This window comes from Mobula hypostoma, chromosome 2, assembly GCF_963921235.1.
Source record: "Mobula hypostoma chromosome 2, sMobHyp1.1, whole genome shotgun sequence".
Lineage (NCBI taxonomy): Eukaryota > Metazoa > Chordata > Chondrichthyes > Myliobatiformes > Myliobatidae > Mobula > Mobula hypostoma.
Genome location: NC_086098.1, coordinates 156,938,688 through 156,955,735, shown reverse-complemented (window position 1 = coordinate 156,955,735; position 17,048 = coordinate 156,938,688). Strand labels below are relative to the sequence as shown.

Genomic DNA, 17,048 nt, shown 5'->3' with positions numbered 1-17,048 from the left:
CAAGCTTACTCGGCATTGTCCGCAGAAGATGTGGTGAAAGAGGCGATACTCAGGATTTATGAGTTGGTCCCGGAGGCATACCGGCAGAAGTTCCGGAATGCGAGGAAGCAGTGGGGTCGCACGTATTTAGAGTTTGCCCGTGAGATGCAGATGTATTGTGAGCGTTGGTGCGCCTCGAAAGGGGTCGGTGGGGATTATGACAGACTGCTACAGCTAATGCTGATTGAGCAGTTTAAAAGTTGTGTCCCTGAAGGTATGAGGCCCTACCTAGATGAGAGAGAGGCAGAAACCTTAAGCCGCAACTGCTAAGTGGATGAATACGCGTTAACGCACAAAGCGAAGTTTACCCCGAGTAAAAGCTACCAGAAGGGTAGTCAAGAGGGCGGAGAGAGTCCGCCAGAAAAGTCAGAAAGTAAGCCGGGGACTAGTGAGAAGGATAAGGAAGTCAGGGAGCAGTTTGGTAGGAAGTCTCCTGGGGTCGTATGCTATAATTGTGGGAAAGCCGGACACCTTGCGTCCAGGTGCTTTGCCCCAAAGAAGGAGACGGGGAAAGGAAAAACGACGGTTCTGACTGACTGTATTGAGCTGGTAAGCAAACCGCTAGGGGAGGAGAGGTCGGATAAAGTTCAGGAAGGGCGCGAGAAGTTTATCTCGGCCGGATTGGTGTCGGTGAAGGAGGGGTTAAACCCGGTTCCAGTACGGATCTGGAGAGACACTGGAGCTTGTCAGTCATTGATCTTAAAGAGTGTGTTAGACTTTAGTTCAGAGACCCAGACTGGGGAGGTCAGGGTGATAAAAGGCATTGGGAAAGGGACTGAAGCAGTACCTTTGCACCTGATGCACCTAAAAAGCGACTTGGTCTCCGGATCGGTCACGATAGGGGTGAGGCCCAAATTACCGATGAAAGACGTGGAGGTCTTACTCCGTAATGACCTTGCTGGCAGAAATGTGTACTCAGTAGTAAAACTGACGAGCCAGCCTGCCAGCATTGAAGCCCCGCCCATGGACTCACAGGTTTATCCCATTTGCGCAGTGACTCGGCGCATGTCCAGAAAGGCTGCCGAAGTGAATATAGATTTAGCTGAGACGTTTTTACCAGCCTTGTACCGGGGGGGGGGCGGTTAGAAAGTGAGAAGAAGGGGCGTAGTGAAACAGAAGGAAGTAAGGGAGTTGAGGTAGATTTATCATTAGCGAGTAAGGAATTTATACAGGCACAGGAGCGAGACGAGGAGCTGATGGTTTTGATGGAGGCAGCTCTCTCTGAAGCAGAATTGAAAAGGGAGCCAGTGGGCTATTATGTGAAAGGAGGGAGTACTAATGGGGAAATGGAGACCACGTACCGTGCCCGCAGATGAGGAATGGGGGGGTGATAGTGCCGAAAATTTATGGGGATGAGATTTTTAACCTGGCCCACAAGATACCTTTTGGGGTACCTTTTGGGCATTTTGGGGTGAGGAAGACAGTCGATAGAATCATGAGAGTTTTACTGGCCGCACAGGAGGAAGGATGCTATTGACCATTGTAGACGTGAGCTAACACAGTTACAGGCTATTGATATGCTAACAGCTTGCCACGATAGGTGAGCAGACCTAGTCGGTGTTATCACGAATATTAATGAGGCTAGGGTGTCACCTGATAAAGGGAAAACCCATTTTGAAAAGATAAGTATGGTGCAGACCAGATGGGAGAACTCTATTGTCTTGGCCAGCTTTGCTGACAAGGTCTCTCCCTTAACCCCTGAACAGAGCGAGCCGCTAAGAAAGCTAATTAACCGGCACGCACACGTATGTCCGGATGTCCCGAGGCAATGCAAAGAGCCGGGACACGGTGTTGTTGTCACATCAGCTCAGCCTAGTGAGCTCCTATAGGATGATTAATTCAGTGACAAAAGGGCCAAAGAACGCAGAAGCGTATATTGGCGATTTAGTGGTCTGGAGTGACACGTGGGAGGGGCACATTGTGGCAGTAGAGGAGCTGGTTAAAAAGCTGTTTGAACCCAGTCTGACAATGAACCTCGCAAAAAGTGAATTCGGCCACGCGAAGGTCACTTATATGGGATTTGTGGTAGGACAGGAGCAGCTGGCTCTGATGCAGGCTAAGGTGTGGGCTATCTCTGAAGTCCCCACCCCGACAGACAAGAGAGCCTTGAGAAGGTTCTTTGAGATGGTGGGGTACTATCGGAAGTTTTGCAAAAACTTTGCGGATATTACCCTCCCTCTTACTAAGCTCCTGCAAAAGAATGTGAAGTGTGTGCGGGACGACCCTTGTTATATTTGTCCGGGACAGAAACCACTGAGAAGTTACACTGATCACAACCCATTAGTGTTTTTGGCCACTATGAAATTTGCTAAGTTGGAGCCTGGACTTAGAGGATATTAAAATAACACATATAAAAGGAACGGAAAGGTGATTGCTGACTGTCTGTCAAGGTGTTGACAACTTAAAGTTCTCTGTAAACAACAGGAATTCTGCAGATGCTGGAAATTCAAGCAACACACATCAAAGTTGCTGGTGAACGCAGCAGGCCAGGCAGCATCTATAGGAAGAGGCGCAGTCGACATTTCAGGCCGAGACCCTTCGTCAGGACTAACTGAAGGAAGAGTGAGTAAGGGATTTGAAAGCTGGAGGGGGAGGGGAGATGCAAAATGATAGGAGAAGACAGGAGGGGGAGGGATAGAGCCGAGAGCTGGACAGGTGATAGGCAAAAGGGGATACGAGAGGATTAAAGTTCTCTGTATTAGCCGAATAGCTGATGACCCTGTATATTCAGCAGGCCAGGCAGCATCTGTAGGAAGAGGTGCAGTCGACGTTTCAGGCTGAGACTCTTCATCAGGTTAGTCCTGACGAAGGGTCTCGGCCTGAAATGTCGACTGCACCTCTTCCTACAGATGCTGCCTGGCCTGCTGCGTTCACCAGCAACTTTGATGTGTGTTGCTTGAATTTCCAGCAACTGCAGAATTCCTGTTGTTTGACCCTGTATATTAGTGTGTATCTAATAATGTATTCATGCCTATAATTTTTACCCCGGTAAAAATCCTTTGAAGGATAGGGGTGTGACGACAAACCAAGTTATCAGAAGATTGATGCTGATGAGAGAGATAAGGGAGACAAATGGAGAAATGTTCAAAATGTTAATGAGAGAGGAGAGAGAGATAACGAAAAGAGACACCAGTCCGAGTATTGACAGACCGGTTGCTTTGAACCTGAACTGTTTGAAGTTTGATGGACAGGTGATACCCCAGCAGGGGGATAAAAAGAACAGGTTCACTAAGGCACAACACGCACCACGAGATCACAAGACAACGAGACCCTGGAAGAGCGGTGTGCCCCCACAAGTTGTTGGGAGTTTGGAGGTTTGGTCGCGGGAACCGACCATAGACGCACAGGATGAAAGGGTACGATCGGCGGGAACCTGGTGTGTGTGTCCACCCTTGCCTGGGTGCCGGGTTCACCGCGGAAGAACGATCGTATCCAGAGCGGAGGGGTCACAGTCGGTGACCACAGAAGACATAACAAAGGGTCCGCCTGAGAGCTAACTGCGAAGAACATCAAAGGTCTGCTGAATCAGATTTGAATATCTTTATCTCTATCTCTGTAACGGCACAACAGCGATTACTGCGAACTGTACTAAGCTGAACTGAACTCTGCGTCACTTGAGACTGATCATTTTACCCCTAGACTGCGACAGAGCTTGATTGATTCCTATTACCCTAGTTCTGTGTACATGTGTGTTTTATCATTGCTAACCTGTTTGCATTTATATCCTTACGATTAGAGTACTGTGTTACTTATTTCTTTAATAAAACTTTATTAGCTTCTTTAAACCAGACTCCAACTAAGTGGTCCATTTCTGCTGGTTTGGCAACCCAGTTACGGGGTACGTAACACTCTTTCCACAGATGCTGCATGAGTTGCATGAGGTTTTTAAATTTCAGATTTGCAGCACATGCAGTTTAGATTTTTATGTACTCTCATTCCCTATTATGACAGAAGGTTCATAAAAACTAGTGAGAAATGTAGATCTATAATTTTACAATGCTTTAATGTAAATTTTTGGTGTCTGCAGTATTTCTGAAAAGAACCTTTAGAATGATTCTCATGGTCCAGAGCATTTCACAAATTAAGGGAAATATCCTGAGTGTCTATTTAAGGAAATCAAAAACTTGTGAAGGCTGGAAATCTGAAATTAAAGCAGAATATGCTAGACACACAGCAGGTTAATGAGCACCGGTTAAAGAGAAATGGTTAACATGTTACAGACTCTTTGTCAGAACTGAGGAACAGAGAACAATGGATAGAGGAGAGATGGGTAGAAGAAGGGGAACATCTGACAGGGTGTTGTCATGTTTGCTGAACATCTTGGCCAATGAGTTATTGGGGGCAATTAGAGAAAGAAAAAATTGACCAAAAGGTATGGAATGAAAGGATTTGTAAAGAGAAAACAAAGGTCCAATATGGAGGGCTGTGGGTCATCCCGGCAGATCAGGCTGTGCTAATGGAGAAGGGAAATCTTACTTAATATCACAGATGTAAGCTCTACAATAAATGAGCAACTTTGATACAGATGGAGAAGCTAAGTTATTGAAGTTGTAGAATTTGAGTCTGGAAGGCTACAACATGCCCAGAAGAAAAATGAGATGTTGTTCGAATGCAGGTGGACACAGACACTTATGAGTGGGGCTGTGGTGGCAAATTGATGTGGCAATCAATAGAGCCCAGAGTCACCCCTGTGGACTGAACCCAGATGTGGCAGAGCAGACTCAATGGGACGAATTCTGCTGCTACTACTTATGGTCTTATGGATCTGCAAAGCATTCGCCCAATTTGAATTTGGTTTCTCCAACCATGACTTGAACACTGAATATAAGTGAATTGCTGGAAATAATGTTTAGGGCCTGGAAGATAGGAAGGGAAGAGGTTGAAAAGCAGGTGTTGCATCACCTATAGTTGCACAAGAAAATGCTGTAAGAAAGGTAGTGGATAGTGGGGATGGAATTGTGGGCCAGGGAGCTGTAATCTCTTTGAAATGCTGAGAGGGGAGAGAAGGTTTCTGGCAGTGGAATCTTTTTGAGCAGGATGGAAATAGGGAAAAGAAAAGGCTAGTAGTGTGGAAAATGAGGACTAGAGAACTCTGTTCTTGGGCTGTCAGGAGGAAATGGAATGATATTAGAGATCCAAAAAATAGGTGTGATGCAGCTGTGAAGTCAACTATGGCAGAGGAGCAACAGTGGTTCAGAAAGGAGGAGAATATCTCCGAGGCAACTGTATAGCAGAATGTAGGAGAATAAAAGTCCTTGTGGGAGATAAGGTGGAAGAAATTATAGTTGAGATCTGTGTGTTGGGGTCTGTGTCGTGGATATTTGTTGCTATCACATGAAGACAAGAGTCTGGAGTGGACCATGTTAAGGTGGGAGTAGGATGGAAATGAAAATAAGTGATTATTTTGAGAAAGCAGAAGCTGGTAGTATTTTTGGGAGCATAGCTCTGCTGCCATTTTAGACCAATCTGAGTAACTGCTGACTGGATATTCATGAATATAGCTGAATATTCAATCACAAACAAGAGAAAATCTGCAGCCTGCTGAAGGGTCTTGGCCCAAAACATCGACTATACTCTTTTCCATCAATGCTGTCTGGCCTGCTGAGTTCCTCCAGCAGTTTGTGTGTATATCTGAATATTGTTTGGTACATAGAAAGATCTGGTTGCAATTTAGCAGCTGTTAAATGTTTAACTGGGCATGATGTATCAAAGTTAATTGTGTATTTTTGAATAATGACATGTCAAGGACTGACAGCATGAAGTGGAAAAGATGACAGGAAGCTGGCAAGTCACTTGGAATGTTCAGTTTATTATAGGCATTGTCAGTACTTGCAGAAACTGTTTTATTTTGAATTTTGCATCTAGTTTAAACATTAAGCTGACTAAGTTAATGTATAAAGATGAAGAGCAATCATCTTTATATTCTTAACAATGTTCCTTAAGCCCAGCATCAGGATGTGATGTTTCTTTTTCCTTTCTGTGGATGTGAGATTGCTGGCAAAACCAGAATTTGTGTCGTGACATGGTGGGAGCCAAATTCTTGAACTGTTGCTGTAACTGTGGTGAAAATGTTCTCTAACACAGTTGATTAGGATGTACCAGGATTTAGATGTTGAAGGCTGTCAACTCACTGATAGATCAGAATGCTGTATGATATGCAAGTGGATGATGTTCCTGTATGTCACCTGATACAGTTTATAAGTTGAGGGGTACTATTAAAGTAATCTTGTGAGTGTGTGTGTGTGTGTTTCACATCATACTCTTCAGAACTGATCAAAAGTCTTCAACCTGATATATTAATTTGGTTTCTTCTCCCACATGTACTGTCAGATCTACTGAGTCAGCATTACCACTTTTTAGTTTTCACATTTTGTACAAATCAAAAATTATTCACAAACACTAGAAAATCTGCAGATACTGGAAATCTAAAGCAACACATATACAGTGCTGGAGGAACTCAGCAGGTCAGGCAGAATCTGTGGAAACGAGTAAAAGGTTGACCTTTTAGGCTGAGACTCTTCATCAGGACTGGGAAGGAAGGGGAGAAGTCAGAGTAAGAAGGTGGGGGAGGGGAAGGAGAAGTACAAGGTGGCAGATGATAGCTGAAACTGGGAGAGGGATGGGGAATGAAGTAAAGAGCTGGGAAGTTGATTGATGAAAGAGATGAAGGGCTGGAGAAGGAGGACTCTGATAGAGACAGAAGACCATGAAAGAAAGAAGGGAGAGGAGCACTAAAGGGAGGTGAGAAGAGAAACTGAGAGGGAAACAAGAATGGGGAATGGTGAAAGGGGGGCAATTATTGGAAGTTTGAGAAATCGATGTTTGTGCCATCAGTTTGGGGGCTACCTAGACAAAATATAAGTTGTTGCCCCTCCAACCTGAGTGTAGTCTCATTCTGGCAGTAGAGGAAGCCATGAACTGACATGTTGGAATGGTAAGTAGACTTGAAGGTGCTCGATGAAGTGCTCTCCCAATCTATGTCCGGTCTCACTGATACATAAGAAGCCATACTGGGAGCACCTGATACAATAGATGACTCCAATAGACTGGCAAGTGAAGTGTTGCCTCACCTGGAAGGACTGTTTGGAGTCCTGAATGGTAGAATTATTCAACAGAGTATCGCAACACTTGATACCACTCTGTATACCTTTATGGTTTGAGAAAAAATACCTCTTTGCATGGCATACATTGTGGCGTGTTTTTCTAATAGTGCCTTGAAACAGGGAATTTGTTTCTCCAACTGATGCAGAGAGTTTGATGGCACAAATGTTTCATGCTGGCTGATGGTTTTAAACAAGTGTCTGTTTTGTCTTCAAAATATGGGTGGATGTAGATCTGGGAAAAATAGATAATTTGACAATCTGTGTTCTGGTTGCTTAACCTGAAGAAAGAATGTCATGAAGCTGGAGGGGGTGCAGTAACCATTTGTTCACAAGACTGGAGGGGTTGAGTTGAGAGGTTGGATAGGCTGGGGCCTCTCCCCCCCCCCCCAGTATATAGTAAGCTGAGGGTGACCTTCCCTAAAATTTTAAGGGGAATGTTGAGATTAATGGTGGCAGTCTTTTCTTCCCCAGGGTAGGGTACTCTATAAGATTTAAGTGTGTGGGGAATATTTAGAAATATTCTTGATCAGATTTGTTATCACTGATGTATATTATGAAATGTGTTTTGTGGCAGCAGTAAAGTGAAAATTGCTACAAATGACAAAAATAATGCAAAAGTTGAATAATGAGATTGTTCTCTTGTCAATGGAGGAGATCGATTGTTCCTGCGTCTCCTCCCTGATGATAGTGATGAAAAAAGGATATGTCCCAGATGGTGTGGGTCCTTTAACTTTTTCCATGCACAGGATTGGTGGGTAGGTGGAACAACTGCTATAGGAAGTGGTAGAGGTAGCTACAGTTGCAGTTGGGAAAGGTTTTTTGAGTTATTGGCCAAATGCAGGCAGTCTGATCAGGCTCTGAAAGGCAACTTAGTTGGCATGGGTGAATTGGGCTGAAGGCCCAGTTTCTGTGCTACATAATTTTATGTCTCTCTGATATCCAGATTAATGTTCATTTAGTGTTGGCTCCTTTGATGGGATGTATCAGAGCCATAAGTATTCCCTTTGTGTGTACCCAACATGACGACGAAACTGACCATGAGAAAAGTGGTGTTTTTATTGTCACTTCAGCTTTTTGGCATTTGTTTTGCTGTCTGTTGAGAGTTTGTCAATTATTCTGTTTGAATAAAGCTTAATTCCTTTTGAGCTTTCCAATTCGAATAATGCATAATGTCCTGCTTTGACAGAATGAAATTAATAATTGGCAGTAGCTAAGCAGACAGCCTGCCAAATTAATGATATTCAGGAAAAACAATCAGATTATCTGCAACATTCAGGGCTACGTTCATTCATTGCAACTGAACTGTATGATTTCAGTAGTAATGCCAGTTCCTGTGCAGAAACAAAGTAGGGTAATTAAACTGAACGTGCTCTTGTTGATAAGTGGAGAAAGTAAAATAAAGCATAAAAAAAGATGCCTGCTGGATGTCAGATTGAATTTGTGGTCTGCTGGTGTTTTCTGGGTTGTTGATGCTGAGAGATTTAGTAGAGCTAATACCGTCAAGTATGAAATGGAGGGTGGTTTCACTTTTGTTGGAGATAGTTACTGCCTGCCTTTTTTTTTGTGACGCAAGTATTGCTTTCCAATTATCAACCCTTGTTTTTGGGGGGCCTTGCTGTATGTAGATGGCTTCGTTTTCTGAGAAGTGGCAAATAAAATTGAACATTATGCAACACAGAACAAATATCCCTGATTATGACCTTTTGATAGGAAAAAGCTCATTGGTGAAGCAATAGAAGATGGTCTGATCCAGGTTACCATGATTAACCTCCTAACTTCTATAGCTGTGTTCATTTGTGTGAGATGGAAATCCCAGCCATTGGACATTTTCCTCCCTGATACTCCTTGATGCTACACGTGGGCCGGTCGGAGTCAGAATCAGATATATTATCACAGACCTATGTGGGTTTTACAGCAGCATTACAGTTCAAGACATAAACATTACTATAAGTTAAAAAAGCAAGTAGTACCAAAGAGGGAGTGATCATCTGAACAAAATGAGCTAGTGTTCATGGGGTCATGAACTGTTCAAAAATCTGATGGATGGAAGTGAGAAAGAAGCTGTTCCTTAAAAAGTTGACAGTGGGTCTTCGGGCTCCTGTACCATCTCCCTGCTAGTAGAGTGAGAAGAGGGCATGTCTGGATAGTGAGGGTCCTTGGTAATGGATGCCAACTTCTCTTTAAAGATGTCATTGGTTGTGCCATCAAGTGGTGCTCTGATCTCAAAAGCAATCACTCCTGCAATTCAGTTCTTTGGTTTATATTGGGATTTCTAACTCTTTATCAAATCAGATGGAGCTGAATTTTTTAAGTCTTTGAATACTTTTGAGGAAGGAGTATGTGATGCTTTATAATCAAGGAGAAAGGTTACCATGGGAAGTTAGGGATGCCAAGTTGAGGTGGCAAATGGATCAGTTGTGATCTAATTAAGTAGTAGAGCAGGCTTGAGGGACTAAGTAATCTACTCCTAATGCATGTTTGGAACCCCTTCCTACATGCTGTCAAATCTGAGTGCTGAGACAGGAGATGCCTAGTCATAGTGATGACATCAGGCGTATTGCCCAACATATGAGTTTACCAGGATGTTGCTTAATTCACTTTCAGGATAATTCTGTTTATGTATCAATCCCCAAATATTGATGAGAATTATTTTGCAAAGTTGATTGGATTAAGCATGTCTCTGTAGTGACTATCCAGCGGTAAGGTTGATGCTGAAGATCCACATTGTTTTATTCTTTGTCCTTCGTACTGTAGCAGTTGAGCCATTAAGTTCCTAGTTGTGAAAGTTGTTGTTTTGTGCAGCAGTACAGTGCAAGACATAAAATTATAACTTACAATAAAAATAAATACAAGTGTTCCCTGCTTTTCGAACGTTCGCTTTACGAAACCTCACTGTTACGAAAGACCTACATTAGTTACCTGTTTTCGCTAACAGAGGGAGTTTTCACTGTTACGAAAAAAGGCAGCGCGTGCCCCGAGCAGCCAAGCTCCTCCCCTGGAACTGCATTCTAGCCGGCATTGCTTAATCACGTGCCTGTGAGCAGCTGTTAGCAAGGTGAGTTCTAAGGTATCGGAAGAGCCTAAAAGAGCTCGTAAGGGTGTGACGCTTAGCGTAAAACTAGACATTAAGCGTTTCGATCGTGGTGAACAAAGTAAGGGCAAAGTGAGTTTGGCTTGTGGAAGTTGACGAAGATGATGTTGAAGAGGTTTTGGCATCCTATAACCAAGAACTGATAGATGAAGAGCTGAACAATTGAAACCGAATGGAGTAGTGAACGGACCGAAAGTGAAGTTATCCAGGAACTGAACGTGAAGCAACTGCGTGAGACTTTCGCTGCAATGATAAAGTACGACTTTAATTTTGAAAGGGTACGTCGGTTTAGGGCAAATTTGCAAGGTGGTTTGAGTGCTTACAAAGAACTGTATAATAGAAAAATGCGCGAAGCTAATCAGTCAAACAAGCCTTCCACATCAGCCACAGCAGGCGACGAACCTCGGCCTACGACATCGAGGCAGGCAGACAGAGAAGAAGATGACCTGCCTGCCCTGATGGAAACAGACGACGATGAGATGACACCCCAGTGTCCCACCACCCTAACCCCCGGGCCGCGGACCGATACATTGCAGCCGGGATGCTCCCAGCACATCTTTAAGGAAAAAGCCGAAATAAACAAGCTAATTAATTACGTGCCATGTGGCATGTAATTAATTAGCTTGTTTATTTTGACTTTTTTCTTAAAGATGTGCTGGGTGCGTCCTGGCCACCGCTGGACCCCCGCATGCTTCGCGGATCAGTATCGGGTGGGGGCCACTGTACCACCCCAGCCTCCGATGACTCAGCCTAACACACCATCATCAGTGTGCTCGGCGCTGTCTTCCCAATTCCAATAAGTGATACTACACTGTACATATATTATTTCTACTTTATATAGGCTGTGTATTTTTACGTGTCATTTGGTATGATTTGGCAGCTTCATAGCTTAAAGGTTGCTGGAGAGAGTGTTTCTGCCGAGAGCGCTTGTGTGAGATTTTCACTATGGAGAGCAGTGTGGCAATGATTGTAGAGAAGTATTTCTACTGTATATAGGGTGTGTATTTAGCATATCATTCCTGCTTTTACTATATATTACTGTTATTTTAAGTTTTATGTGTTATTTGGCATGATTTGGTAGGTTATTTTTGGGTCTGCGAACGCTCACAAATTTTTCCCATATAAATAAATGGTAATTGCTTCTTCGCTTTACGACACTCTGGCTTACGAACCGTTTCATAGGAACGCTCTACCTTCGGATGGCAGGGGATACCTGTAGTGCATAAAAGGAATAATGGAAAAAGTCAAAGTAAAATTTATTATCAGAGTACATACACATCACCACATAAAACCCTATGATTCCCCCCCACCCCCCCCCGAGGGCATACTCAGCAAATCTGTAGAACATCAATAAAAAACAAGCTGTGCAAATGTAAATATAAATGAATAGCAATAAATAATGAGATCATGAAAAAAACAAGTTGGAGTCCTTAAAGTGAGACCATTGGTTGTGGGAACACCAAAAATAGAATGAGTGTAGCTATCCCCTTTTGTTCAAGAGCCTGATGGTTGAGGGATGGTAACTGTTCTTGAATCTGGTGGTGTGAGTCCTGAGGCACTTGTAACTCCTACCTAATGGCAGCAGGGAAAAAAGAGCATGGCGTGGATGGTGTGGTTTTTTGGATGCTGCTTTTCTACAGCAGCGTTTCATGTAGATGTGCTCAGTGGTTGGAGGGTTTTACCTGTGATGTACTGGGCCGAATCCACAGCGTTTTGTAGGATTTTCCACTCAAAGGTATTGGTATTTCAATACCAGACCATAACACAGACAGTCAATATACTGAGTTTCCACCACACATCTATAGAAGTTTGTCAAGGTTTTTGATAACATGCCAAATCTCTGCAGTTTCCTGAGGAAGTAGAGGCGTTGTCATTGTTTTCTTTGCAATGACACCCAGTAATACCCAGAAATTTAAAGGTACTGACCGCCTTCATCTGATTCTCCGACGCTTACTGGCTCATGGACCTCTGGTATCCCTTTGAAGTCTACAATCATTTCCTTGGTCTTGCTGACATTGAGTGAGAGGCTGTTATTACACCACTCAGTGAAACTTTTAATCTCCCTCCTGTATGCTGATGCTTCACCATCTTTAATACAGCCCAAAACAGTAAACACAGACTCTGCAGATACTGGAAATCCAGAACAACATGCAAAATGCTGAAGGAACTCATCAAGTCAAGCAGCATCCATGGAAATGACTAAACTGTTGACGTGGACTGTTCAGAAATCTAACAGTGGTGGGATGAAGCTGTTCCTAGAATAATGTGTGTTCCTTCATGATGGTAATAATAAGAAGAGGGCACGTCTTGGATGATGGACGCCACCGCCTTCAAACAACACCTTTTTGAAATTGTCCTCTATGGCGGGGAAGTTTTTGCCCATGATGAGCTGGCACTTGGACCAGACCGGGTATGTTTCCTCCTCTGAAGGATTTTCATCAGTACTCTGCAGCATTCTGGTTTCATGATTACAGTTATTTTAATTTTAACTTTTTAATGTCTCTAGATTTAAAAAAAGAATATTAAGATTGATGATAGAGATGACTGGGTGCAAACATTGTTGGGATTCCAATGTATTATAGACATTAGAGACTTCAAATGTCCTAATTTGGAGCCACAAACAAGATGCTGGAGGAACTCTGTAGGCAGTATCTGTGGTGGGAAATAGACAGTAACAGTAAACTAGTTCTGTTAAAATACAAATCCAGAACTACATTTTTGTTACGCATCTGTCTTGTCTTTAGTCTCTTGAGAGTCTGTAAGTACAGAAATTATGTTCTGTGGGCTTGATGCACCAAAGATTTGGTTAAGTGCCTCGTATCATTTTGCTATCAGTCCTAACGGCCTGAAATCAGAGACCAGTTGCACCCCCACAAGGTTTTAACCAGTCCAGCAATGACATTAAAGCTGTTATTGTATCTGCTTTAAAGACTTCCTGATTGGGAAATTAATATTATGTTAAAGCTATATACCTTCATGGTATTTTTGTAAGTTAGTACTATGAATATAATTATAAATGTGTTTTGAAATTGAACAGCTGGTAATAGATTTCACAATACTGGGGCATGATCTGTTGAACCCAGTTTTCAAGGCTTAATTGTAGTGCTCTCTGCCTTTACTGAAATCCTGCAAAGGAAGTGGAAGAGACTAGAGGATAAAGAGTAAACCAAAGTGACAGGAACATGAATTTTGATATTAATGTTCTTTTGAGCTAATTTAGTTGAACAATGGGAGTTAAAGGAGTTGGGTAAGGATAGCAGTGGGCATAATCAGGGTGCAGAGATACAGATTAGTGGAAACTCCTGGATGGAGAATGTTTACTGATTAAGCATTTTAAAAATACTAAAATTGATATACATGAGTGGTTGCAAACCTAGAAAGGATGTCTTTAGACTTAATATTGGCTTAAATAAACAGCACGTGATTGTGAATCATCTGGGTTATATAGATTGATGAGTCATTGCTAGGGAAAAATAATATCAAGAGCTAAAGGACTGTCCTCATTGTTACCATTTGTGAATGCAGGAGTTGCAAGATATCCATTTATATAATGTCTGTTAAACAGTACATTAACAATTGGTTCAAACAGCGAGGACAAAGAGGAGGTAGACAATGATATCATTTGCTTAGAGGCTAGTTCCTCTGCTGCATACATATAGAAATAATTGTGAATTAATAATAATTAGTAATTTTGGCATAATATGACTGATGAACACACATGGGATATAAATGGAAGGACACCAAATATCTAGCCCTATGTATGTTAAAGGTGGATGTGGGATAAGTGACAAGAAATTCTATTGATTTAGTGAGTTATACAGGAAAAGTTATTAAAGGGGAACCGGAAGAAGTAACTTGTAGAGGTTGTGAAGGAGCAGACATATTTGGGCATTTCTTTGCCAGTATGATTGAAGGAGGAATTTCTCTGCATGTCTGTTTAAACATGTTGAAAAGCTTTGATCTTACTTAGTTTTTAATCTCTTACAGAAATCTGCCCTCCATCTTTGCTGCTGCCCTGATGCATACTGCCATTACCCACATGCAACAGCTGGATATCTCTGTTCTTACGAACAAAAAGGAACCTGATGAGGATGAAGAACAGCTTGTCTGTAGGTATTTGGATTTTCTTTAATAGTAATTAAAATTTCAAAGCAACACTCACAATACACTGGAGGAACTCAGCAGGGCAGATAGCATCAATGGAAATGAATGAACAGCTGATGATTCGAACTGAGACACTTCAGGACTGGAAAGGAAAGGGAAAGATGTAAAATTTCAAATGCGCTATAGCTAATCATTTTGGCCAACTCAATAACAATATTGATTAGATGCCATCTTTGGTATGATTGACTTGGGTATCACACTACCTGAAAAACAGTTTAAATAACTTGAATAATGCTTGACTTGTGTAATCATGCAGCTTAAGACCTTTCTTAATACAGGTGCATCTGTTCAAAATACGCAATACCTGTACAGGTAAGACAAAATATGTGATTTTTAATAGTATTAGTTTTCTCCAGCTTAAATCAACAGGATATCATCACGATGAATGAAACTAAAGTTGTAAGTTTTTATTGGTATAAAGGTCCATATCTTCATTATGTTTGTCTTTGCCAAGTTTCCATTTCACAATCATACTGGAGTTCTTGAGTTTTCCTTTAAATCCTTTGTGACCTGATGGTCACTTTCACTAACTGTAATCTCCTCTGGGCAAGTACCTACAATATTTGTGCAGGCACCTAGTTTCTTCAGTACCAATTGATCTCTTCTGTCTTCCAGCACCAAACACTACTTCACTTTTTTGTTTTATTTTAAGTATTTTCATTAATTTAATGTTTAACTGCCTTATTTACAGAAATTAGCATTTCCTCCTCACTGATTATCAAACAGATGCACAAAAAGGATGCTTAGCCACTGCTCTACTCTCTCCCCATTCATGACTATGTGGCTAGGCACAGTTCAAACACATATAAATTCGCTGATGACACTACTGCTGTTGCCACAATCTCAGATGGCAACGAGGAGGAGTACACAAGTAAGACAGATTGGCTGGTTGAGTGATGTGACAACAACACGCTTACACTCAACCTTATCAAGACCAAGGAATTGATTGTAGAATGTGGGAAGTTGAGAGAGCACACAACAGTCCTCATTGAGGGGTCAGTGTGGAAAGGGTGAGCAGCTTCAAATTCCTGTGCATCAGAATCTCAGGACATGCCCTGGGCCCAACACATAGATGCAGTCACAACAAAGGCACGCTGTTACGTACCCCGTATCTGGTTTGACAAACCAGCAGAAATGGATCACTCGGTTGGAGTCTGGATTACTAGAACTAAGAAAGTTTTATTAAAGAAACAAGCAACACAGTACTGTAATCAAAAGGATAATGAATGCAACAGTTCAGCAATGATAAACATACATGTACACAGAATTAAGATAACAGGATCAATCAAACTCTATCGTTGTCTAGGGGTAAATGACCAGTTTCAAAGTGACGCAAAGTTCAGTTCAATTTAGTTCAGTTCAGTTCGCAGTAATCGCTGCAGTGGCGATGGACAGTTGGGGGGAAGGAGAGAGAGAGCAAAACGAATGAATATTCGAAACGGCTTCCACACAGACCTTCGCAGTCAGCTTTCGGGCGAGTCCTTTGTGATGTCATCTGAGGTCACCGACCGTGACCCCTCCGTTTCCTGATACGATCGTTTCTCTCTGGTGAACCTGGCACCCAGGCAAGAGTGGACGCACACCAGGTTCCCGCTGATCGTGCCTTTCCACCCTGAGTGTCTATGGCTTGATCCCGCGATCAGCCGTCCAAGAACTTCCCACTGGCTTGTGGAAGACGCACCGCTTCCAGGGTCTCGTTACGTCGGGGTGTCGTGTGTGTCCTGCCTTAGCGAACCTGTCCCTTTTTATCCCCCTGCTGGGGTATCACCTGTCCATCACTTCAAACAGTTCAGGGTTCAAAGGGGGAGCCGATCTTGACAGCTCTCCTTCCTTCATTAACATCTCCAAATGCTGCTCCATTGTTTTCCTTATCTCTCTCTCTCTCGTGAAGACAGGTGGCAGACCAACTGCTGATCCCACTGGTGCCAGCCCAGGCCAGCTAACATCTTAATTTATGTGTATTCTCGTCACACTTCCCCACTTTAAGGATTTTTACTGGGGTAAAAATTACAAACATGAATACATTATTTGATACACACAAATACACATCTTTATCAGCTATTTGGCTAGTACAGCGAATTTGAAGTTGTCAACACCTGGCAGACAGTCAGCCATCACATTTTCTGTTCTTTTTATATGTGTTATTAATAATCCCTTAGACCAGGCTCCAACTTAGCAAACTTCATAGTGGCTAAAAACACTGATGAATTGCGATCAATGTAACCTCTCATTGGGTTTCGTCCCGGACCACAATAACAAGGGTCGTCCCATTCTGACTTAGTTTTCTCTTGCAAGGGCTTAGTAGGAGGGGGAGGGGTAGTAACCGCAGAGTTATTGCTAAACTTCCTACAGTACCCCACCATCTCTCCAAGAGACCTTCTGAGGGCCCTCTTGTCTGTCGGGGTTGGGATGTCAGAGATAGCCCGCATTTTAGCTTGCATCGCTGTCAGCTGCCCCTGTGTCACCCCAATTCCCAGGTAAGTGACCTTCGTGTGGCCGAACTCATTTTTTTCAAGGTTCACTATCAAGCTGGCTTCAGACAGCAGTATTACATTGCCAATACACACCTCTGTGTTCGTCAGCCCTTTTGTCACTGAATTACTCATTCTATATGGGTGTTGCTCGCTAGGCTGGCCTAGGGTAACAAACAC

General features: G+C 42.7%; 1 protein-coding gene across 1 annotated transcript in view; it reads left to right on the top strand.

Moving 5' to 3' along the window:
* The window catches only part of ppm1f (protein phosphatase, Mg2+/Mn2+ dependent, 1F), a 74,532-nt gene that overhangs the window by 19,124 nt on the left and 38,360 nt on the right, over nucleotides 1-17,048 (top strand). The window contains exon 2 of the mRNA XM_063040915.1: nucleotides 14,221-14,342. Coding sequence (XP_062896985.1) covers nucleotides 14,221-14,342 — 122 coding nt within the window. The remainder of the gene's footprint in view (nucleotides 1-14,220; nucleotides 14,343-17,048) is intronic.